A 24,625-nucleotide genomic window follows, 5' to 3' on the forward strand; every position below is an offset into this window, starting at 1 on the left:
CTTCCATCATCAGTAAACCCATCGGATTTTTCACAAGTAAAAGACAAACAAGAGAAAATCTGACTATCAAAATGAAAACACATGTAAAACATTTTCATTGTCTAACACGCATCAAGAATCCAAATATATCAAACCGACAAAAAAAAAAAAAATTAAATAAAATTAATAAACCCACCTAATTTTTCCCTCTTGGTCATTTTCAAGTGTTTGAATTATAACAATCAATTAATGGAGTAGGTCAATAAGAGTGATTTTCAATTAAAAATCGCAAACTTATTATCATCCACTGACAATTTCCGAAACTCTTAATTACAGTTGTCAGTTACAAATACGTTAATGACGATAGTTTTTGCCTACTATGTCGGATTTCAGAGTGGTTAATAGTTTTTTACCCACAAGAAAAAAACAATATTTGAAATTTACACACACGCGATTCCAATTCAATGAATGAAGAGAGGGAGGGGTAGGCCATGGCCATGGTCATGCCCCTTTCACTTTCAAGAAAGATACAAACCAACTACAACTATATGGAATCCAAAACAGAAGAAAAAAGATACCTTATTTTAAAAAATTATTGATCTTTGAGAAGATAAAACAAGAACAGAACAAGAACGAAGATGGAGAAGACGACATAAAATACAATCCTTATCATTTCAAAAGCTTTTTCACGTGATGACAAGCTCATGTTCACGGCATTTGTGAGAGAGAGGGCCTTTGCCCCTCAAGGTATCTTTTTGACCTATTATATTATTATTTGTATTTTATTTATCCTTTGCCATTGTCAAAACAGATGGAATCTTTAGTGGGGGGGGTGGGGAGTTTTTTGGAATTTGTTGAGGGTATTTTTGTCATTTATATGGTTATGGTTGTCTTTGTCAACTTTTAGGAGTTGTTGAGTGGCATTATTGTTAGTGCTCGGCAAGCTCTTCTCTTAACAAGAAATTCCCACTTACCTGCCTCTCTATTTCTAAACAATCATTTTTTTCTTTTTCCACCCTTTTACTTTTCTTTTTTTTCACATGTTACCCTGTTTGATTTTAAATTTTGAGGATTGACCACAAACTTGAATCATTAAAAAAAAAAAAAAAAAAAAAGTTTGGAATCATCAAAATAGGATTCAAATTTAGCTTGTTTATACGAGTACTCAGTTAAACGAAAACAATTTATCTGGGTTACCCACACCTAGATGTCGAGTGGTTAATAGAGACTTTTGAGTATATTACTAAAAAAGTCATGAATTTGATTCCCCTCAATTCCATTGAAGGTTTACTCGATCGTTAACTTAAAGGCTTCGAGGATTATAGCACAAAAAAAAAAAAAAAAATTTATTATATTGTGTTAATTCAGTTTTGATTATTCGAATTATGTATGAACTCAAAATACGTAATTTTATAGAATAAGTGGAAATGAAGGAAAAGTATTTATTAAATTCCTTTATATAACTCACAAAGTTCTCGTTGTTGAAAAAATTAATCACCTATTATATTTATAACTTATCTGAATTATTAGATTTGTAAGATATTCAATAAATCCAAAGATTAATTGACGTATACGTAAAACTAACCCAGATAGTCCGGTTACAAAATACACGATAAAAGTCCGAAGTTACAAAGTTCAATCAATGACTTAAAAATAAGAAAAAGAGAAAATACAAAATTCCAAACACAGGAAAAGACTAAAAGAGGGTTGAGTAATGTGTGGAAGAGGAATCGGTTCGGCTCGGTTCGCCGCATTTGAACGGCGGTGCTTTTTGACAATTTGTTTTTGTTGGGGGGAGGGTCCCATTACAGAAAGATTCTCTCTTTTTTAACATTTTCAAATCAATCTTTTCATAAACGTCCCTCCGATCTCACTCCCATGTACAAACATGTACATATACATATACATATAATTTTAGCTCCTTTTTTTCCACCCACCTTTCTGGTTTTTCTACCATCACAAAAACAAGGAAACAAAAAAGTACCTTTCAAAATTGTCTACTCATTCATTCATTCATGTCTACCTCTCTCTTTCATCCCATTTCAATTCTACCCTTCAAATCTTATCAAACTTTCTAATAATATCATGATTGAAATTTTGGATTCTAAGAGATGGAGATGAAATTTTTCAATTTGAACCAACAGTGACTCCATTCATTGAGTTAAAGCACATAATTTATAGACGATGAAGCTTTTTAATTTTTATAATATATGTTTTTAACCATCTTTGGATGGTCAGATAAGACGGTAAGTACTCTTGAATGTATTATTCAAGAAATTTTGAATTTGATTATCTTTTGTTGCTAATAAAGGTGGTTACTAAAGAGTTTACTCGATCATTAACTTCAAAGTCTCGAAAAATTAGTCGAAGTACGCACAAATCGGCTTAAACACCCTAATGGGCTAGTTATCCAAAAATAAATAAATTAAACTTACCGTAAAATATTAGAGTTGAAAAATACCACCTTTCTCTACAATTGGTTATACCTACAATCAACTAATTTATAGACGATGAAGCTTTTTAGAGTATATACTTTTAAACATCCCTAAATAACTGAGTTGGATGTATTATTCAAGAGATATTAAATTCGATTTCCATCAATTGCCCATAAGAGTGACCACTAGAAGATTTACTTGGTCGTTAACTTTAGAACCTCGGAAGATTAGTTAAAGTACACACAAACTGACCCGAACACCTCCAATCACCCAAAAAAAAAAAAAAAAGAAAGAAACTTAGGGTAAAATATCAGAGTTGAAATACCTACAATCAACTAATCATGGAAGGCCATGTCAAGACACTGGTTCTAGAATGCAAGATGTAAAACCGTTGTATGAAAGATTCTCTCAGAGAGTTTCACATGTGCTATTTTTAATAAACTTTAGTAAAGTTAACTTCAAGAAATGAATCGTTATGGTCCACTCTTTTCCGGCTGTCCATAATGATAAATGCCAAATTCTATAAATGCCCACAAGCTTTCTACAGCCTTTAAATTCCTGTACCTGTACCAGTACCATTACCATTACCATTACTGCTACTTGGGAACTTTCGTATGAACACAACACATTCACAGAATGAGATTTTAACATGTGAAAATTACTCCATTACAGGTCCATATCATGCCATTCTAGGATTCTGAAAAAGACATTCTTCCTAACTTACAATGGCTCCTATGTTGAACAAATGAAATCTCAACTTTACCAACTAACAGAGAGAGAGAAAAAGCAAGCAGATCAATCAATTTATTTACCGGGGGGAGTTCTACAGTACCGGCTCAATACCATGAGAACCTCTCGACTGATGAAACCGATTCATAGTTGAAGTAAATGTTGCCGAAAACAGGGCAGCAGATGATTTTATGCAGCAACATACACCAGCAAAATATGAGAAATCATTGGTAATAAGTGTTTTCTTAAACACATGCTTAGGAGTAATTCATGTCATCTCAGTGGTAAAGCAATAGATCTTGTCATTTCAATTTGACCTGTAAAGCAATAATAATAGAAATTCATGCATTTATTGATAACAGAAGTAATAAATGGGGTAGGCATGAAACATGAGTACATCACAGAAGCTTGATGAGATTCAACTGCACAAGTTAAGTCACACATGCAAGCGCAACAAACCTAGAAGAGAATTTTGTCCCTTGGCCCAGAATGATGTGTTATCTTTAGTTCTGACAAATGCTTTAAAGCCCATCAGTTGGACTGCACATAGTACATCGAGAATGCCCTAAAAAAACAATTTCAAAAGCAGAATTCATATAGTACCTATCAAAGTTTTATTAACCTTGTAGTCCCTGCAAGACTACAAGGTATAACAAATTTGCTTTCCAGATGGCCATGTCTTATGATCTTTCCACATTCTAATGGCCATCATCTCCACATACAAATAAGGTGTAGAAAGTTAAAAGAAGTAAATACATGATGCTATGGGGAACGGTGAAACAACTTAACTGAAGATATTTGCTTCAATTTGTTTGAAATGTTAGATGGATACAACTTACCAGCGTAAAAGGAGAATTAGAACTTGAGCAAAAATTGCCCACTTCTACTGGGCTCATATTATATACAAACAATCAACTCACTCTCCTATCTTGAAAAAAATTCAGTAGTCAGAAGCATTGAGCCTGAGAAGCACCAGAGAGAGTCAACCTCAGAAAGTTCCTTTAGCTTATCATGACACACAACTCTTTCCTCCTATCATTTTGATCCTTCATGAAAAAAGCAGAAAAGACTAAGTTGAGAACAATTGACATGCCAGAACTTGACAAAAAATTTAAAACGGACAACATGCATACAGCTAGCAGAGGGAAATGAAGACTAACATAAAGCTTAACAAGCATTAAAAATTGAAAAGTTGAGAGAAGCAGGAACACACACACACACACAAAAAAGAAACTTTTGATTAAGCTAAGGCAAGCCAACTATTTGCAGCTTAGATTTGCTTGCAGGGCTAGAATCAAACTCGACCATTGCAAAACTTGGTCCAATCTTAGTAAAATTGGATTTGGCTAAACAAACACTAGCTTATAGACTCAATAAATATTGGTTATTAGCCTAAGGTGTTATCATACCTCCTTTCTTCTGTCGTTTTTCTTTCCGATGTGGTTCATCTGTACCTGAATAGCAAAAAACAAATTTCCCATGTTACACAGAATCAGTCAAAAGCACCCTAGTTTATTGTTGATTGTCTACATGGTAGGTTGTTAAAGAAATAAACAGCGTAAGGATTTGATGTAGACCAAAATAACTGACAAGCATTTTGATAGTGCATAAACTTTAAGTTATCAATCTCACCTTCTGCCTCTTGCTTGCGCCGCTTTTCCTTCTGAGTAGAGTCTACAGGAGCTGTAAAATTAGGAATTAAACAATTTATTCAAGATATTGAAAGATATATAAAGACATTTTTTCTGTTTCTTTGATAAGGAAAGTTTCAAAACATAGTAGTTTAAACATCAACTAGAAGCTTAAACAGCAAGTTTAAGACATAATCGGAAAACTTTGCACCACCTATATGCTAGATGTTCTATCAAAATAGTATATCATTTCCATGAACATTTTGATAAAAATAATTAAATATAAATAATATCTGAAGAGCAGGAATCAGCCCTTACACATGCATACAGACACTATAAGACATGCAATACTAAATGTTAGACTAGACACAGCAAAGACCTATGTATGAGGTAAATTTATATGGCATTCTAGCTGTATATGGTAATCCAATGCAAAGTGTTCAACTGGACACAGCAAGGACTTTGGTATGAGGTATATGTATAGGGCATTCTAGCTGTATAAGGTATGCAGAGTGTTTGCTTAACATATTTGTCCGTTTAGGTGATTTTGCAAAGTCTGATCTAGAATCAATTGCCTAACCCAACTCAATATCTTTATGCATAAGGTTTACTCCAAAGGGACTTCTAAATCTTTTTTTATGACTGGCTTCCTTAAATGAGAAAGTTCTAAAAACTACCTTGATGTACCTAGAAATATACAAGATCATTTTAACCCGATATACATTGAGAATGTCCATAAGAGAGGGACTACGTTTGATGTTAAAGTCAGGTAGTTAATGTGAATGAAATGAATAGCAAAGATTTTCCAACAAAGACAATTATGCCACATAGATAGTCTCATTGTTCATGATTTTATAAGATAAAAAAAGAAGCTTGATTAAAAAAAAAATACCATCTTCCTTGTCTAACGGCCATATGTGTTTGGAGAGAACTTTATTCATTTGAAACATGTTGATAGAACTAACACGAAAAAGAGCATGTAAAGATTCATCACATAATATATTTCGCTTATTCTTTGGATCTTGCAATTGGTTGTCCTTAATATAAACCCAGAGTTTCTTAACAACCTACAACCAAAAGACAGCAGGGATTTAGAAACAATGAAAGAGTAAGTTCTGAAATTACAGTTTGAAGAAATCCACCATTAGCAACATGAGCTAAAAAAACTGTACATGAATATTCTGGTGTACTATTAACATACCTCTGTTCTGGCCAACTCAGATACTCCAAACAATGTTTGAAGCTCTGGAGAAAGACTACACAACTTGGTAAAGCCACCTCTTTTCTTGACATCTTTGTCCACCTTAGTTAATCTAGTAGACAAAATAGATTACTTTAGTCCAGAAACAATACCAACAAGCTGTGGATCAGAGTAACATCAGATAACAGACATTAATCTATTCTTTGAATTTCCTATGTCAGCATATTAAAGTATACATCCTCAGATATATCTAATAGACTATTATCAATCTTGAGGGATTTGAAATCATCAACTCTGACAATAACTAACAAGAACTTAATTATTTGTTTTAAAGCTTAACCCAATATATATCAGAAATTAACAGCGAGGATAAATGAATGGTAAAAATACTGCAGTGACTAATCACCAACTCAAGCAGCAACCAATCAACCCAAAAGTCGAATGAATAAATAGTCTATGAAGTTTAAGCAATGTATATAAAAGCATGATGGTATCAATTTCAGATTACAAGCCTAAGAAAATGCATCTAAATGATGTTCCAAATATGTTCCTTCCCTAATCAGTAAGATTTTAGTGTAAGACATATTCGATTGTCCCACCCTTTACCCCTTGAGTTTGATCCTTTTCTCAAAGAGTAGCTTCATTTTTCAGGCACACCTATGCATAAATCAATACAAGAGACGGAATATAAACATTGAAGGTCAATGTAACAGATAATGTGTCTCACAAACTCCCCTGTTCATTGGATAAAAGGTTGATACACCGAGCAAAACCAACAAACCACAAGAAGTAGATGTTCTCAATTTCTTAAATTCTTCTATGGTTTCTAATTGTCAATCTGAATGATGATCAACAGTTTGAAGAATCCCTTTCCAATCAACATTCAAAGAACAACATCAATGATGTTCAATTTGAGGGCCATCAGCATCTCTCAAGGATTCAAATTTAAGAATGAAAGTATTTGACCAAGAATAAGTGCGAGTTAGACTTAATAAATTCAAAATGCATAATTAATTCTCATATCGATAACAACTAATAAAATCTATTTTAAATAATTTTAATTATCTGAGAAATGCAGTTTTTCATGAGGTGGGGAAAGAGGAAAAGAGAAATAGAAAACAAATATAAGGAATAAATGCTGCAAGAACTGACCCTTTTTTCTTGCTTCCTTTCTTATTACTCTTTTCCTTTTTCTCTTCTTCTTCTTCTTCGTCATCCTTGCGGTCTTCATCTTCTTCTACTTCTTTTTCTTCTTCGTCTGTCTTGTTATCTTCTGTCACAAAATCATGATTATCTTCATCTTCTATCTTCTGCTCTACATTTTCTGATTTTCATCAATACCTTGGCATTAATATTTTAACCAAATATCTATATCATGCAACTTTGGTACTATGCCTCTAATTCTAAAGGTGAATGAATGAGCACTCTATAGTATATACCGTAATGAAATAAATCAGAAGTTGATTGAGGAATCCAGTTTGTGTTGTGGGAGTTGAAGTTGTAATTGCAGAAAAATGTAAACATCATACGGTTATCCAAGTACTGGAAAAATTAATTAGATTATATGAAAAAAAAAATGTTAGCATTATAACACATCCTTTAAAAAGAAAAATAGCTGAAATAATAAACAAGAAAACTCATATTCAGAACTGATATGAGCCATTTATCCATCATATATCAAATATCAAACATTTTTTTTACATAACAAACAAATACCAATAAAGCAAAAAGTATATATGCATCGGTTAAAATAATATTAACTTACCAATGTACAACCATTTTATTATTCCAAGTGCAAATTTGTCATACACCAGATAATCAACAGCTGTTATTTCATTAGATAAAATTTTCTCTTCTTCTTCTTCTTCTTCTTCTTCTTCTTCTTCTTCTTATTATTATTATTATTTACTAAAAAAGTCTTTGTACAAACAAATCCTTATTTTTTTTCACCCAAAAAGAAATAGACATATAACCGATTTAACTGTTCAATCCCACCCTTATTTAGCTTCCCAAGGGAGGCCTTGCAAACCCAAAACATTCTCCATATTTCATTGCCTGGAGTTATTTCTGTAATAATCCATATTTTATCATATTAAATCTGCATGGTCTTTTCTCATATTTAATCTGCTGAAGCAGCATCACAAAAAAAGTTGAAGATAAACTCCCCAAACTGCAAGCACCAAGAAAGCTTTGGCACCCATTTGTTAGCTTCAATAACTTTATACCTTTAAAAACCATTTTTAACCTGATAATGGGAACATCACAAGTAAAATTAAGGAAAAAACAAGAAAAGCTACATGTGCACAGAGACACACCACAAAAGGCTCATCAAGCCAGACACCAAGGTAATAGGTCAGCCATGAACAAAGACAACTAAGTGCATTTATAGCCTCAATAACATAAAATTGTAAAAGAACAACATTCAAAGCAAGTACCAGTTTCCACAGTCAATGGCCAAATATGCTTGGACAGGACTTTGTTCATTTGAAACATATCAATAGAGTTTACACGAAATATGGCTAGCAATGACTTGTCACACAGTATTTTTTTCTTATTCTTAGGATCCTGCAAATTATTTTCCTTGATGTATGCCCAAACTTTTTTCACAACCTGGAATCAAAGAAAAATGAAACAATGTTGAAGCTCTGGAGAAAGACTACACAACTTGGTAAAGCCACCTCTTTTCTTGACATCTTTGTCCACCTTAGTTATCTAGTAGACAAAATATATAATTTTGTCCCTTGGCCCAGAATGATGTGTTATCTTTAGTTCTGACAAATGCTTTAAAGCCCATCAGTTGGACTGCACATAGTACATCGAGAATGCCCTAAAAAAACAATTTCAAAAGCAGAATTCATATAGTACCTATCAAAGTTTTATTAACCTTGTAGTCCCTGCAAGACTACAAGGTATAACAAATTTGCTTTCCAGATGGCCATGTCTTATGATCTTTCCACATTCTAATGGCCATCATCTCCACATACAAATAAGGTGTAGAAAGTTAAAAGAAGTAAATACATGATGCTATGGGGAACGGTGAAACAACTTAACTGAAGATATTTGCTTCAATTTGTTTGAAATGTTAGATGGATACAACTTACCAGCGTAAAAGGAGAATTAGAACTTGAGCAAAAATTGCCCACTTCTACTGGGCTCATATTATATACAAACAATCAACTCACTCTCCTATCTTGAAAAAAATTCAGTAGTCAGAAGCATTGAGCCTGAGAAGCACCAGAGAGAGTCAACCTCAGAAAGTTCCTTTAGCTTATCATGACACACAACTCTTTCCTCCTATCATTTTGATCCTTCATGAAAAAAGCAGAAAAGACTAAGTTGAGAACAATTGACATGCCAGAACTTGACAAAAAATTTAAAACGGACAACATGCATACAGCTAGCAGAGGGAAATGAAGACTAACATAAAGCTTAACAAGCATTAAAAATTGAAAAGTTGAGAGAAGCAGGAACACACACACACACACAAAAAAGAAACTTTTGATTAAGCTAAGGCAAGCCAACTATTTGCAGCTTAGATTTGCTTGCAGGGCTAGAATCAAACTCGACCATTGCAAAACTTGGTCCAATCTTAGTAAAATTGGATTTGGCTAAACAAACACTAGCTTATAGACTCAATAAATATTGGTTATTAGCCTAAGGTGTTATCATACCTCCTTTCTTCTGTCGTTTTTCTTTCCGATGTGGTTCATCTGTACCTGAATAGCAAAAAACAAATTTCCCATGTTACACAGAATCAGTCAAAAGCACCCTAGTTTATTGTTGATTGTCTACATGGTAGGTTGTTAAAGAAATAAACAGCGTAAGGATTTGATGTAGACCAAAATAACTGACAAGCATTTTGATAGTGCATAAACTTTAAGTTATCAATCTCACCTTCTGCCTCTTGCTTGCGCCGCTTTTCCTTCTGAGTAGAGTCTACAGGAGCTGTAAAATTAGGAATTAAACAATTTATTCAAGATATTGAAAGATATATAAAGACATTTTTTCTGTTTCTTTGATAAGGAAAGTTTCAAAACATAGTAGTTTAAACATCAACTAGAAGCTTAAACAGCAAGTTTAAGACATAATCGGAAAACTTTGCACCACCTATATGCTAGATGTTCTATCAAAATAGTATATCATTTCCATGAACATTTTGATAAAAATAATTAAATATAAATAATATCTGAAGAGCAGGAATCAGCCCTTACACATGCATACAGACACTATAAGACATGCAATACTAAATGTTAGACTAGACACAGCAAAGACCTATGTATGAGGTAAATTTATATGGCATTCTAGCTGTATATGGTAATCCAATGCAAAGTGTTCAACTGGACACAGCAAGGACTTTGGTATGAGGTATATGTATAGGGCATTCTAGCTGTATAAGGTATGCAGAGTGTTTGCTTAACATATTTGTCCGTTTAGGTGATTTTGCAAAGTCTGATCTAGAATCAATTGCCTAACCCAACTCAATATCTTTATGCATAAGGTTTACTCCAAAGGGACTTCTAAATCTTTTTTTATGACTGGCTTCCTTAAATGAGAAAGTTCTAAAAACTACCTTGATGTACCTAGAAATATACAAGATCATTTTAACCCGATATACATTGAGAATGTCCATAAGAGAGGGACTACGTTTGATGTTAAAGTCAGGTAGTTAATGTGAATGAAATGAATAGCAAAGATTTTCCAACAAAGACAATTATGCCACATAGCTAATCTCATTGTTCATGATTTTATAAGATAAAAAAAGAAGCTCGATTAAAAAAAAAATACCATCTTCCTTGTCTAACGGCCATATGTGTTCGGAGAGAGCTTTACTCATTTGAAACATGTTGATAGAACTAACACGAAAAAGAGCATGTAAAGATTCATCACATAATATATTTCGCTTATTCTTTGGATCTTGCAATTGATTGTCCTTAATATAAACCCAGAGTTTCTTAACAACCTACAACCAAAAGACAGCAGGGATTTAGAAACAATGAAAGAGTAAGTTCTGAAATTACAGTTTGAAGAAATCCACCATTAGCAACATGAGCTAAAAAAACTGTACATGAATATTCTGGTGTACTATTAACATACCTCTGTTCTGGCCAACTCAGATACTCCAAAAACAATGGTTGAAGCTCTGGAGAAGACTACAGACACAACTTGGTAAAGCCACCTCTTTTCCTTGACTTTTGTCCACCTTAGTTGATCTAGTAGACAAAATATATTACTTTAGTCCAGAAACAATGCCAACAAGCTGTGGATCAGAGTAACATCAGATAACAGACATTAATCTATTCTTTGAATTTCCTATGTCAGCATATTAAGTATACATCCTCAGATATATCTAATAGACCATTATCAATCTTGAGGGATTTGAAATCATCACTGACAATAACTAACAAGAACTTAATTATTTGTTTTAAAGCTTAACCCACTATTTATCAAATTAACAGCGAGGATAATGAATGGTAAAAACTGCAGTGACTAATCACCAACTCAAGCAGCAACCAATCACCCCAAAGTCATGGAATAATAGTCTATGAAGTTTAAGCAATGTATATAAAGCATGATGGTATCATTTCAGATTACAAGCCTAAGAAATGCATCTAAATGATGTTTCCAAATATGTTCCTTCCCTATCGTAGATTTTAGTGTAAGACATATTCATTGTCCCACCCTTTCCCCCTTGATTTTGATCCTTTTCTCAAAGAGTAGCTTCATTTTTCAGGCACACCTATGCATAAATCAATACAAGAGACGGAATATAAACATTAGGTCAAGTGTAACAGATAATGTGTCTCACAAACTCCCCTGTTCATTGGATAAAGGTTGATACACCGAGCAAAACCAACAAACCACAAGAAGTAGATGTTCTCATTCTTAAATTCTTCTATGTTTCTATTGTCAATCTGAATGATGATCAACATTTTGAAGAATCCCTTTCCAATCAACATTCAAGAACAACATCAATGATGTTCAATTTGAGGGCCATCAGCATCTCTCAAGGATTCAATTTAAGAATGAGTATTTGACCAAGATAAGTGCGAGTTAACTTAATAATTCAAAATGCTAATTAATTCTCATATCTCGATAACAACTATAAAATCTATTTTAATAATTTAATATCTGAGAAATGCAGTTTTTCATGAGTGGGGAAAGAGGAAAAGAGAAATAGAAACAAAAATAAGGAATAAATGCTGCAGAACTGACCCTTTTTCTTGCTTCCTTTCTTATTACTCTTTTCCTTTTCTCTTCTTCCTCTTCTCTTTCGTCATCCTTGCGGTCTTCATCTTCTTCTACTTCTTTTTCTTCTTCGTCTGTCTTGTTATCTTCTGTCACAAAATCATGATTATCTTCATCTTCTATCTTCTGCTCTACATTTTCTGATTTTCATCAATACCTTGGCATTATATTTTAACCAAATATCTATATCATGCAACTTTGGTACTATGCCTCTAATTCTAAGGTGAATGAATGAGCACCTATAGTATATACCGTAATGAAATAAATCAGAAGTTGATTGAGGAATCCAGTTTGTGTTTGGGAGTTGAAGTTGTAATTGCAAAAAATGTAAACATCATACGGTTATCCAAGTACTGGAAAAATTAATTAGATTTATGAAAAAAAAAATGTTAGCATTACAACACATCCTTTAAAAAGAAAAAAAGCTGATAATAACAGAAAACTCATATTCAGAACTGATATGAGCCATTTATCCATCATATATCAAATAGCAACATTTTTTTTACATAACAACAAATACCATAAAGCAAAAAATATATGCATCGTTTAAAATACTATTAACTTACCAATGTACAACCCTTTTATATTCGAAGTGCAAATTTGTCATACACCAGATAATCACAGCTGTTATTTTCATTAGATAATTTTCTCTTCTTCTTCTTCTTCTTCTTATTTACTAAAAAAGTCTTTGTACAAACAAATCCTTATTTTTTTTCACCCAAAAAGAAATAGACTATAACCGATTTAACTGTTCAATCCCACCCTTATTTGGCCTCCCTTGCAAACCCAAAACATTCTCCATATTTCATTGCCTGGAGTTATTTCTGTAATATTCCATATTTTATCATATTAAATCTGCATGGTCTTTTCTCATATTTAATCTGCTGAAGCAGCATCACAAAAAAAGTTGAAGATAAACTCCCAAACGTGCAAGCACAAGAAAGCTTTGGCACCCATTTGTTACTTCAACTTTATACCTTTAAAAACGATTTTTCACCTGATAATGGGAGCATCACAATAAAATTAAGGAAAAAACAAGAACAAGCTACAGTGCACAGAGACACACCACAAAGGCTCATCAGTCAGACACCAAGGTAATAGGTCACCATGAACAAAGACAACTAGGGCGCGTTTATAGCCTCAATAACATAAAATCGTAAAAGAAACATCAAGCAAGTACCATTTCCACAGTCCAATGGCCAAATATGCTTGGACAGGACTTTGTTCATTTGAAACATATCAATAGAGTTTACACGAAATATGGCTAGCAATGACTTGTCACACAGTATTTTTTTCTTATTCTTAGGATCCTGCAAATTATTTTCCTTGATGTATGCCCAAACTTTTTTCACAACCTGGAACCAAAGAAAAATGGAAAATAAAAGTTAAATAGTCAATCCAAATATTCCATCCTAACCGGAGTAAGACTGGAAGGATCTACATATAAGTAGAATATACCTGTGTTCTAGCCAATTCAGACACTCCAAGAAATTTCTGAAGTTGTGGAGAAAGGCTACATAATTTGTTAAAGCCACCTCCTCGTTTCTTCACTTCTTTATCCACATTGTTTGGCCTAATAGATAAAATATAAATATAAATTTTCAGTAACATCAATAAAATGAATAAATGCATGCTTTCATACGCTAGCATGTAAGACAACATATAGTCATTACACCATTCACATGTACATCCGATTGGATAAATAATGTACTATCACAACAATTCAGACAAAATTACCCACAAATGGAAGAGGAAAGATCCCCTCTTCTCCCACCGCCCCCACCCCCCCCAACTTTTCTATCGGTTAAATTTAACATATAAGTTTTTGTAGAGAAATATAATATAGATTGCATAGATAATGTTATCATTATGCTAATACCCTAGGACATAAAACATGATAGTTGCAACACATAAATGTCAAATTTGAGAGATCTTCAACTCCTCTAATATTTAGAATACTAATGAACACAGGTAAAATTTGATGCAATGAACAGAATTACATCACAAACCCATAATCACACAAGTCCAGCATAGAGCAAACCACAAGCTTGACCACTTTACAAACCACTTTCAATTCCCAACCACTAAAACCCATATTAGAACGAGTCTATACCTAAAAATTTTCAATCTTTTTAGTGCACTATCAAATAGATAAGAAGAAATGTTTTCTCTAAGCTTTAGAACTAATAGCATAAAAAGTTCCTAGATAAGCTATTACATAATGATCAAGCAATCTCTGTTCCAAAATAACAATTTCAAAAAAACAACCAATGATACAGTAAAATCTTCAGTACAAAAATTAAAAAAAATAAATAAATAACAAGAATAAATGTCAACCAAGTTTCTTTTCAGCAAACTAAACACGAAGTATAAAGAGCCTACTTTTCTTCGTCTTCAACGTCATCGTTTTCCCCTTCCACATTATCTTCTTTATTGTCTTTCTCTAAAGTTTGTGGAGATATAAATATCAATTTGGTCCCTATAAAAGTCTTCCGGTCCGACAAGTCCCCTTAAACTCTTCTCCAGTTGCCTCCGACACTGGCAGCGGTGGCCTTGTCAAGGTCGGAGCTGCCGAGTATTTCTCGGAGCCGTTCACAGGTCCGAGTCCGACACCATTATCGGGTTTCGATGTTTTCGATATTTCGCGGGCTACACAGAAACAAAAGATAGAGAGAGGAGAGAGGATGGAGAAGAAATGATGATGGTCGGTGTTTACAAAGAGGTGATTCGTGAGAGGGTATTATCGGGATTTAGATAAAGTCACCCACTTCTTCACCTGCCGTTTTAGTTTACAAAAGCTGTCATTTAACCAGTGTCTGGGTGGTGGTCACGTTAGTAATAACCTAGTATTGCCATTGTAATAAGACAGGTGAATCGGATGCAGGGATGGCGTTTGCCCCGGCCCGAATGGGCGGAATCCATGGAAATATCAGAGATAGGGCTGAGGATGGTCGTCACAAATCCCTGACCCGGCCCCATGGACCACTTTCTTTTATTAAATTTTTTATATATATATATTTTTTACAAGATTGTATAAAAATTAGAGTTTAAATCGATTTAGTTTATCAATTTACATAGAATTATATTAGATTTAATTTAGTTATATTAATTTTGTGAAAAATTAATTAATTATCAGGCTAATTAAGCCTAAGCTTCCATACATTGAATAATTAATCAATTTACTGTGAAATTATGTTTAATATCTTTTATATCCTGGATAGAACCGATATATCCAAACTCGATTCTCTAAAGACCTCCAACGATTGGCGAAAGTAGCTAGCAAGAAATTGGATTGATCTATTAATTGAGTTCGTGACCTACTAGTGGTTTAGTTTGCCCAGTTTTGTTTACTTCTATGATGCCAACAATCGGATAGATTCAAATCTTTCTCGAAGTTTTGGTTTTTTTTCTTTCTTGATTAGAAAAGAAAAGGCGAAACAATTGAATAATATATATATTATGAAAAATTAATTAATTAACAAGATTGATTAAGCCTAACCGGTTAAACCTTCATACAATTAAATAAGTAATCAAAAGTAAATTATGTTAAGATTGAATTTAGTTATATTAATTTTATGAAAAATTAATTAATTAATAGAGTTAACTAAGTCTAAGTCTTCATACAGTTGAATAATTAATCAATTTACCTAATAAATTTTGTTAAGATTAGATATAGATATATTTAATTATGTTCGAGGGAAAATCCCTACAGGGGGAATTTCCCCGCGAAGCCCCTTTCACGGGCCGGGACAGGGATGGGAGTGATTCCATCCCTATGGGTCGGGGACGGCCCAGGACTGGTCATGGGACTGAATATCAGGGATGGGGAACGAGGTCCCCAACCCAGCCCGCGCCCATCCCTAATTGGATGGGGGTATTTATTTTTATAACGATATTATGACCATTTTACCTTTTAATCGGTCGATGAGTGTGCATCCGCCAACTCCATCAAACACTGGCTGGTTCCGGCATCGTTACAACATCACACCACTATCATTTTCTTCCCCGATTATCACTCACTAAAACCCTTCAAACCTTGCTCCTGCTGACTTTATCAATTGTTGACAATCGAACGATTTGTGGAATGTGTAGTCGTCACCCCTCCCAACTTAGATTTGACCGTCACCCCTCCCAACTTAGATTTGACCAATTCTAATCACCAAAATCCAACTTGCCACCATCAAAAGACTTATCAACATCCCTTCTTCAAAAAACCCAACAACTTGTACCGAGTTTGCTCTCCTTCGCCAGCAAATCCAAAAGAGTAGTTTGGGTGGTAAACAAAATATAAACTTTGTATAATAAATTAGTATTTTAAAACTCTTTAGATGGAAACGTTATTAAGGCAAACCTTGGGTGAGAAAAAGTTGTTTACTCTTGTAATAATTTCATTTTATTAAATCCACCTAAATATCATTAAGATTGCAAAAATGATTTATTTTCATAGGTTTTTAATATATTTCTCTTCAGTTGTATTAAAAAATAAAAATTGTGAACATCTGTTGAATAAAAATTTTAAATTCATATATTCTTATAGCAGCCATTTTTTCGATAATTTTAATATAAATTCAAAAAAAAATACAAAATACATAGAATACAAGCTCTACAAATTTTCTTCATCACTGTGATCGGAAACACTACCATCAGAATCAGATCCACTATAAACTGAGGTATCATCGCCTGCTTTGAGAAGGACACCTTCTTTCAAGTCATCCAAAACATAAGGTTCTATTAGTTTCCAAAACCATGAAGAATTGCTTCCCATGAAACCTATCCAAAACACTTTCCCTTTCTTCTTTACTCTGCAATCAAGAGATTGAGATTTCAAAGCTCTGACAACCTTCTCAACACCCTCGCTGTTTCCCTTCAGCTTTAATATGATATCCCCTACTGATGTTCTGTGTCCCCCATACATATACCAGTATGCCAAAACACGCGGGGATAGCCACCGATGGATTAGCTTGGGAATCATGGGCTGACCTTTTGGCCGAAACTGGTCTGCGTAAAAACCAAAGTATGAGTGTGTGATACTGGAAAACCTATATGGTATATCCTCACGACCATCATCACTCAGCTTACAAGAAGGATGTAACCACTCGTGGTACTGGTCATATAAATGTCTTCTCAAAATTGAATGCACACCAGAATTCTCATTGAACTCAAACCGGATCATGTGATTCTTCCTCCCTTCATCTGATTCAATGCACAAACCACCTAAAAGCAAACCAATTAAAATCTCTCGTTGTTCTTTATTCAACTTTATGCTTACAGGTTTCTTAACAACTTTCCTGGTCAAGCTCAACACATAGTCAATTTTTTCCATCAATGTGGACTCAATATCATACTTCTTCTGGCACATCAGATCATATATTTTTTCTCCCTTCTTATAATCTCCAGAAGAGAGGTATCCACGTAAAATGGTGTTGCATGATCTAGCGTTAACACCAATCATTTCATCCTTAAGCATTTGGTTAAAAATCTGCTCACTTTTGTCTAGATTACCAACTTCCACCAAAGATTCCAAGTAAATGTTGTAAATACTTCGATTAGGTCGACATCTCTCAAGACACTCTGAGAAGGTCAAGTCTAATCTGTCATGCATGCCCAAGTTGAGGTACATATTTGTCAGATCAATGTAAGATGGCATAAGTGACTTCATACCACTCTGTTCAAACTCTTTCATAAGGGATTCTGCAAGTTCTGTTTCCTGAGCTTTGCATAACACCTCTATGATTTTATGATATGCTGGAACACTAGCAGAACCTAGATGCTCCTTCATCTCTCTGAATATGTCCAAAGATTTCATGAACTCCCCAACCTTCGCATAAGCTTCCATTTTATAAACAAAAGCTTGAGTGGGGATGTCAATGTTACATTCAACTAGTTTGACCCAAATTCTTTCTGCTTCCTCCACATCCCCCTCCTTTGAGCAAACTCTCAAGACAGACAATAGCACTTCCTTGCCTTCCTCAATTCCTGCTTGCCGCATTTCTTCCCTTAGTGATTCTATCCTTTCTTTATCTATGGTGTCTTGATAGCTATGTAGCCAAATTAATCCACCATAAATAAACTTCTGTATCTCAAGTCCTGATGTGTTCAGATTGTGAAAAACAAACTCAGCTTGTTTAAGGTAATGTTTTGACAAGCCTCCAGGTTTGCTCACAAGAGCTCTGAAGAGAGAATTATGCAAACTAAGACGCGGTTGGTAACCTCCCAGTTGAATCATACGATTATAGATGCTGCATGCTTCCTCCAAGGAACCTTGAACCGGTGCACTCAGATATGCAACAACCAAAATATGAAATGTGGATTCACAGGGCACACGTCCTTGATTAATTATGTCATCAAATATCTCCCTACACTTGGAAAACTTTCTTTCCTTACCCATGTAATCTGCCAGCTTGGTAGCAAGAGCGAAATCATATTGATACCAATGTTGCTGCATCATCCATTTGTACACCTGAAACATTTAACCAACAGTTTTTCAACAAGAAAACCCTAGATACAGTTATAAACCCACAATGCAGGGTCAAATAACCAAAAAAGAAAAAAGTGCTCATCTACTTGATTTCTCATATAACAACAGAAAATAATAAACGGCCCAATTGTCCAACAAACATAAGTCATAGAGAACTTGCGGGAAACAAGGCATGTATATGACTTCATTGTTTCAAGCTTAAATTCTTCTGCACATGCGAACTTTTCCCATGAGGATTGTGGATATCAGAAACACAACCATTTACAATGGCAAACTACATCAGTGATTCAAAGTTAACAAGCAGAAATCCCATTCAATTTAAACCCCGATAGAATTCCAGATTTAAACCCCAATAAAATCCCATAAACTTATGCATATTAACTCAAGTAACAGAACGTGAAACTCCAACCTGAATAAAAAAAATCATATCATCCAACCTAACAAGCAAATACAAAATCACAGAGCCTCAACAACTGACTCAAACATTTTACAATTAAAAACTTTGCAAGTAAGAAGCACAAGCACTGACATAATTATTAACAATCAATAAGCAATAAACTATACCCTGAAGCCAGTTTCATTCTCACGAATCCGCATGCAATGAACAGCCACATAAGTGGCATCGTCTTGCCTCAACCACTTCTTCTGAGCGTTCAAAATCCTAACAAGCGTCCCCGCTTTATGAGCAGGCAGTTCTTTACACAACCAAGCCAACTTGGCCCTTCTCCACTGCTCAGGCAACTCCTCCAGCTCCTTAACCTCCACAACGGACCCACCCAAGTGCCTCATTTCACTTCCAACATCAAAATTCAAAGACCATTTATTGTGAATATCGTTAGATTCATTGAAGTAGCCCAACGCGTCGTCTTCTTCTGAAGTTTCTTCGCTGGTCGACAGGTGTTCGACGAAAGTACTGTGAGGAGAGGCGGCAGCAAAGGAGCGAGATAAGTAACGGGGTTTGGCGGTGGGGAGACGAAGGAGGTGGTGGCGGTGGTAGTGGAGGGAGAAAGGGAGTGAGCGGAGCAGAGAAAGAGAGGTGCGCACGGGCGAAGTGAGGGCTTGAGTCGGGTTGAATGGGTTGGTTGAAAGCATGTTCGTTTTGTTTAGTTTTAAGTTCCGTGTCAGTCAAACTTCTTCTCGCTTGGGGGCTCAAGGGCTTGCCAATTTCACTCTTATACTTAAGTTTGCATTTTTGAATAAATATGAACTTATGTGGTACTCCTTGGTTTCATATTAATTGACGTTTTACGAGAGTATCTTTTTGCCGAAATAAAATGGTTTGACTACTCAACCCTCTCTCTCTTTCTCGACGAATTCTCTTGTCCCCTCTATTCTACTTTTTCTCTGTCCTAATTTTTTCTCTCTTTCTCTATCTCTATCCCTAGAGTTGGACAGGAATCGGTCCCTTGTAGGCCCAAACCTAGGCCCATTTAAGACTAGTCCTAAATAAGATCAGTCACTCATGGGCCTAGGACCAGTCTCAGGCCCATGAGAAAAATCAGGACCCAGACCAGGCCCTAGCCCTGGTCAGGAATGGTCCCACAGACCCAGGATCGGTCCCATGAGGTTTAGATAATTTTATTTTCCTCCCTCAATTTCTTTTTTATATTTTGGGGGTAAAACGAAATTTTATAAGGGGTTTTTAGTATTTTTAGGGGTAAAATTTATAAATTTTTTAGACCTCGAAGATTATTTTTTATAAATTTTGTAAAATTCCATTTTAGCCTCGTAAGTTATATTTATTTTAAAATTAACAGGGGGTTTTATATAATTTGATAGAGGACTATATTAAAAAAATACAAAAAAATTTAGGCCTGGACCCTCCTTCTTAGGGTTGGTCTCGTTTTGAGACCAAGTCTCCTAAGTTCGGTCCTCTCAAAGACCGGTCCTAGGACTAAGTTTTAAAGCTGGGTCTTTGGGTCCGGTCCCAAATGCCCAGCTCTATCTGTCCCTCATCTCCTCTTTCTCTCTCTCTCTTTTTTTTTTTCTTTTAAATGACGGCAGTAAAAGAAAGGAGTAGAAGAAAGAAAATGACATATTAAATTGAATAACAGTTTCACTCTTGGATATAGTGGGAGAATCAAAATTTTCCCACTGTAATTTCAGTGAAAGAATCAGCATGAGGAGAGAGAAATTTGTTTTCCTATAAATTATGCAAGGTCTTAAAACGTCACTTAATATGAAATGGAGGGAGTATTATTCTTTCATCCACACCTTATTTATTTATATTTATTAATTATTTAATTATTGAATAAATTAGTTTTGCAAATAATATTTTTTTTTTCTTTGTCTCCCCTAAGAGGTTTGAAAATGGACATTATATATATATATTATTATATATATATTATATATATATAGATATTCATTTGTTCACTTTTGGGTAATTGAGTGATTTGATACGGACTTTTAGGTGTAATTTATTACTTAAGAATCTTGAGTTTGAGTCTCTTTCTCGGTTGTTGATAGAAATAACCACTGGAACTCTTATCAGTCTGATAGTTTTAGGGTCTGAGAAATTAGTTGAGACATGTATAAGTTGATTTGGAGACTCCCGATCACTAAAAAAAAAAAAAAAACAATTAAATTGTTGACGGGATGCGTTATTAGGGAAATTCTTAAAATTTTTTGCGCATCAACAAGGCATCACAGAAATAATAATGGGCCGGGTCGGGCATTGATATAAATGGACCATATTTATCTTTCACAATGGGCCAGAAAGTGGACATGTGAATCTCTTCCTAAGCAAGTGCATTTGAAATTTTGTTAACAGCGCTATGGCTCTTCTAACCCCGTTATTTCAAAATTTTACATGATATGACTATAATACCCTCACGCAAATCCATAGTCTATTAACAAATGATTCTTCAATCAAACTTTGATAACACAAACGAACATACGCTCTTTGATATATTCTAACTATATGACCGTAGTGTCATTTAGGGGTGATTGTTTCCGGGTATCCTATATTTTTTTAAGGAACGGGAAACAATCGATTTCGATTCCTAGAACATAGGTTTCGATTCTGATTCCCGGTACCTGGGTAAATTTCAATTACCCCAAATTTTTTAAAAATAACAAATACACCCTCAAAAATTATAATACACCCCCAATAATTTACAAAAAATACAATTAAGTCTCGATTCCTATATGGGTATCCGAACCTCAGTTTTGGTTCTGGTTCTGGTTTTCGGTTTCAAAACTATAGGAATCGTAACCAAAACTGGACCTGAGAATTCTCGATTCCAATTTTTCATAACCGGAACTGGACCCTAATGGGGTCGGTTCCAGTTATGCCTTTTACCCATGCTCACCTTTAATGTCATGCATACCACATCCAATCTATCGTAACAGATACCCAATTTTCTTTAATAACAATTTACCTAGAAAAAATTTTTTAACACTCCTATTTAGGGATGAGACACGAGTTGAGTAGCTCGCGATCTATTTGAACTCTGCTCGTCGAAAGCTTGAATTCGACTCGAAGCCAGTCGAACCAAGCTCGAGCTGGAGCGACTTGTGAACAGTATCGAGCCAAGTTCGATCCGGGCTGAGCTCGACTCTTCAGGCTCACGAGCTCGAGCGGCTCGTTTAAGCGAGCTCGAGCGTACCTTAATACTCAAGAGCTCGAGCTCAAACACCGATATTGAAGCTCGACCAAACTCGGCTCAAGCTCATTACTGTTCATCACAATACTTGGCTCGGCTCGACTCGTACATATCTTTACTCCTATTACACGAGTTATTTGCTGATAATAATATAATGATATGTTATATAAAACGTCGTTATCATACGTGAAAATCCCATGAATTGCCTGTCTCTCGACTAAACTTGTGTTTGGGAGTGCTTGTATTAGAAACACATCTATTTTATTTGAAAAACACATAAAACACTTCCATTTGGAAATGGGCATTGCCAGAAGGGCAATGCGAAGGGGCAAAGTGGTTTAGTTTCCTACCTATGAAGGAACCACTTTCCAGCAAACCAATAATTTTGTACCTCTCTAAATCTAAATAGTATTATGAAAATCCACCACCAAATTGAAAATGACACTATTCTTAACCACTTTCTAAATAAAGACTGGATAATTCTCACATTCCCATAACGTTTCTTCTATCAAGACAAAAACATATAAAACTTTTTTTTTTTTTTTAATTAATTCAGCCCACATTCTGACTTTTCTAGTACTCTCCTTTGCCTGTTAACACTTTTTTAAAAAAAAAAAAAGCCCAACTATTGTCAACTATATATTAAACAATATCAACTATTACTTCTCCAACCACCTTTGAGTGGTCGGCCATGGCAATAGAAACTCTTGAGTGTATTACTCAAGAGATCTTAAGTTCGATTTTCATTAGTTATTAATAAGGATGGTCATTGGAGGGTTTACCTAGTCGTTAAAGATTAAACTAAATACGCGCAAGCAAGCCCAAACACCCCAATTCACCAAAAAAAAAAAAAAAGAAAAATTACTTCTCAATTTGGAAGTCTATTTCATTGGTAAATGGATTTCTATTATTATTATTTTTAACTGTTTCCACTTTTTTATTTGTTAATTATATACCGGGTTTATGATATTGTGTATTCTTGTATATTGTGTTCATGAAACTATAGTAGATTTCTCTCATCAATAGATATAGACGAGTTATGCCAAATTACGTAAATATCATGTTTTTTTATGTGATTTTATTTCTATGTAATTAATCTCGAATGTATATTTTTCTATTGCCTTTTCTCCCAACACGAAATGGAAACCCATCAAACCTATAAATTGGAGAAGTAGAACAGTAACCAATTTTACTACTTTAGAGGATTGTCATATATATATATATATATATATATATCATCTATTGGAAAATAAAAGGTTACATTAAACTACAATTTTTTAAACATAAATTGTTGCAAATAAAAATTAAAAAAGAAGAAGAAGAAGAAGACTTCATCTTTGGATAAGCTAAATTTATTTAAACATTAATTATGGAAACTGATACCGAAACAATAAAATAGATGATCGAAGAACGTAGGTAAAAAGTGAGACGATAACGACCATTGAATAAAAAAACCCCTCAAAACGACTCCGAAGGGCTAAAAAATGACGACTCACATGAGTCTTGTTTATTTGGCCGTTTAAGAGTGCCCTGCCCAAAATCATTGCATTCTAACACCCTCGACACAATTCATTCGATGGGTCCTGCATCAAAAACGCTTTTCTGATGTGTTATTATTTTATGTAACATTCTTGTTATTATTTCATCATAGATTAATACTACACTGATGAACACTTCTCACTAACTATTTCTCAGAAACGCGACATGTCAACTTGTAATGAGTCATGTCTGATCAAATGTGAGCTAACTAATTTAGAGGATTGTCATATATATATATATATATTGGAAAATAAAATAAAATAAAAGGTTACATGTAAACTACATTTTTTAAACATAAATTGTTGCAAATTAAAAAAAAAAAAAAAAAAAAAGGATGACTTCATCTTTGGATAAGCTACATTTATTTATACCAACTAGCCAGAAATTAAAAATAAAAATTAATCAAAGTGTTTGATTTCTTCAATATGTTGGTGGCCACCCTTTCGAAGTTGAATTGCTATTTTGGTTGAAGTTTCACGTTTGAGAGAGTGATATTGTCAGGAGTTTGGCCCGCAATTGGTCTTTTTTTGCAGATTATTTAAGGTTTATGGGCTATTATTGGTTATGGAGTTGACAATTCTTGCAAATTTTCAAAGGGTTAGGTCGATTTGTGCAATAATTTTGTTCACATATCAGGGATTTGAATTAAAAGCCTCTTCAATGTATTTTTAATATTTTTCATTAATTACGGAAAAAACAATAAAATAGATGATCGAAGAACGTAGGTAAAAAGTGATACAATAACGACTACTGAATAAAAAAACACCTCAAAATGACTCCAA

General features: G+C 34.3%; 3 protein-coding genes and 1 long non-coding RNA gene across 7 annotated transcripts; all 4 read right to left on the reverse strand.

Annotated features, from left to right (window-relative positions):
- Positions 1-2,744: 2,744 nt before the first annotated feature.
- LOC116143322 (upstream activation factor subunit spp27-like) lies at positions 2,745-8,460 on the reverse strand. Of its 3 annotated transcripts, XR_004130114.1 has the most exons (10): positions 8,411-8,460; positions 7,415-7,517; positions 7,128-7,299; positions 5,976-6,087; positions 5,667-5,841; positions 4,776-4,826; positions 4,553-4,597; positions 3,983-4,189; positions 3,603-3,708; positions 2,745-3,460 (listed from the first exon to the last, which is right to left on the reverse strand). XR_004130114.1 is itself a non-coding variant. In XM_031428779.1 (8 exons), exons 2-8 carry the CDS (start codon positions 7,500-7,502, stop codon positions 4,179-4,181), a joined length of 654 nt encoding a protein of 217 aa, XP_031284639.1. In that variant the 5' UTR covers positions 7,503-7,517; positions 8,411-8,460; the 3' UTR covers positions 3,468-4,178. The 3 variants fall into 3 exon arrangements, 1 of the variants encoding a protein (XP_031284639.1); XR_004130113.1 differs by having other exon boundaries at positions 2,746-3,460; positions 3,603-4,189; XM_031428779.1 differs by lacking the exon at positions 2,745-3,460 and having other exon boundaries at positions 3,468-4,189.
- A 250-nt stretch (positions 8,461-8,710) lies between these two features.
- Positions 8,711-11,099, reverse strand: LOC116143323. Of its 2 annotated transcripts, XR_004130116.1 has the most exons (6): positions 11,070-11,099; positions 10,761-10,935; positions 9,870-9,920; positions 9,647-9,691; positions 9,077-9,283; positions 8,711-8,802 (listed from the first exon to the last, which is right to left on the reverse strand). It is a non-coding gene; the product is annotated as an uncharacterized LOC116143323 (long non-coding RNA). The 2 variants fall into 2 exon arrangements; XR_004130115.1 differs by having other exon boundaries at positions 8,718-9,283.
- A 2,243-nt stretch (positions 11,100-13,342) lies between these two features.
- Positions 13,343-15,077, reverse strand: LOC116143309 (upstream activation factor subunit spp27-like). Its single transcript, XM_031428768.1, has 4 exons — positions 15,065-15,077; positions 14,604-14,700; positions 13,680-13,794; positions 13,343-13,576 (listed from the first exon to the last, which is right to left on the reverse strand). The coding sequence occupies exons 1-4, from the start codon at positions 15,075-15,077 to the stop codon at positions 13,343-13,345; spliced, it is 459 nt and encodes a 152-aa protein (XP_031284628.1).
- A 1,686-nt stretch (positions 15,078-16,763) lies between these two features.
- Positions 16,764-19,859, reverse strand: LOC116143305 (pentatricopeptide repeat-containing protein At2g15820, chloroplastic-like). Its single transcript, XM_031428765.1, has 2 exons — positions 19,264-19,859; positions 16,764-18,681 (listed from the first exon to the last, which is right to left on the reverse strand). Exons 1-2 carry the CDS (start codon positions 19,789-19,791, stop codon positions 16,825-16,827), a joined length of 2,385 nt encoding a protein of 794 aa, XP_031284625.1. The 5' UTR covers positions 19,792-19,859; the 3' UTR covers positions 16,764-16,824.
- Positions 19,860-24,625: the final 4,766 nt, after the last annotated feature.

This window comes from Pistacia vera, unplaced genomic scaffold (genome assembly GCF_008641045.1).
Source record: "Pistacia vera cultivar Batoury unplaced genomic scaffold, PisVer_v2 Contig429, whole genome shotgun sequence".
NCBI classification, from domain to species: Eukaryota; Viridiplantae; Streptophyta; class Magnoliopsida; order Sapindales; family Anacardiaceae; genus Pistacia; species Pistacia vera.

What these genes read in the sequence shown, in the direction of transcription:
- LOC116143322 (XM_031428779.1), bottom strand. Translation starts at nt 7,502, where the DNA reads ATGATGTTTACATTTTTCTGCAATTACAACTTCAACTCCCACAACACA. An exon ending in AAAGGAAGCAAGAAAAAAGG is followed by an intron (nt 6,088 to 7,127) that starts GTCAGTTCTTGC and finishes TTTGTCTACTAG; the next exon opens with ATTAACTAAGGTGGACAAAG. An exon ending in GCGCAAGCAAGAGGCAGAAG is followed by an intron (nt 4,598 to 4,775) that starts GTGAGATTGATA and finishes TTTGCTATTCAG; the next exon opens with GTACAGATGAACCACATCGG.
- LOC116143309 (XM_031428768.1), bottom strand. An exon ending in GACGTTGAAGACGAAGAAAA is followed by an intron (nt 13,795 to 14,603) that starts GTAGGCTCTTTA and finishes TTTATCTATTAG; the next exon opens with GCCAAACAATGTGGATAAAG. An exon ending in CTGAATTGGCTAGAACACAG is followed by an intron (nt 13,577 to 13,679) that starts GTATATTCTACT and finishes CTTTGGTTCCAG; the next exon opens with GTTGTGAAAAAAGTTTGGGC.
- LOC116143305 (XM_031428765.1), bottom strand. Translation starts at nt 19,791, where the DNA reads ATGCTTTCAACCAACCCATTCAACCCGACTCAAGCCCTCACTTCGCCC. An exon ending in AGAATGAAACTGGCTTCAGG is followed by an intron (nt 18,682 to 19,263) that starts GTATAGTTTATT and finishes TAAATGTTTCAG; the next exon opens with GTGTACAAATGGATGATGCA.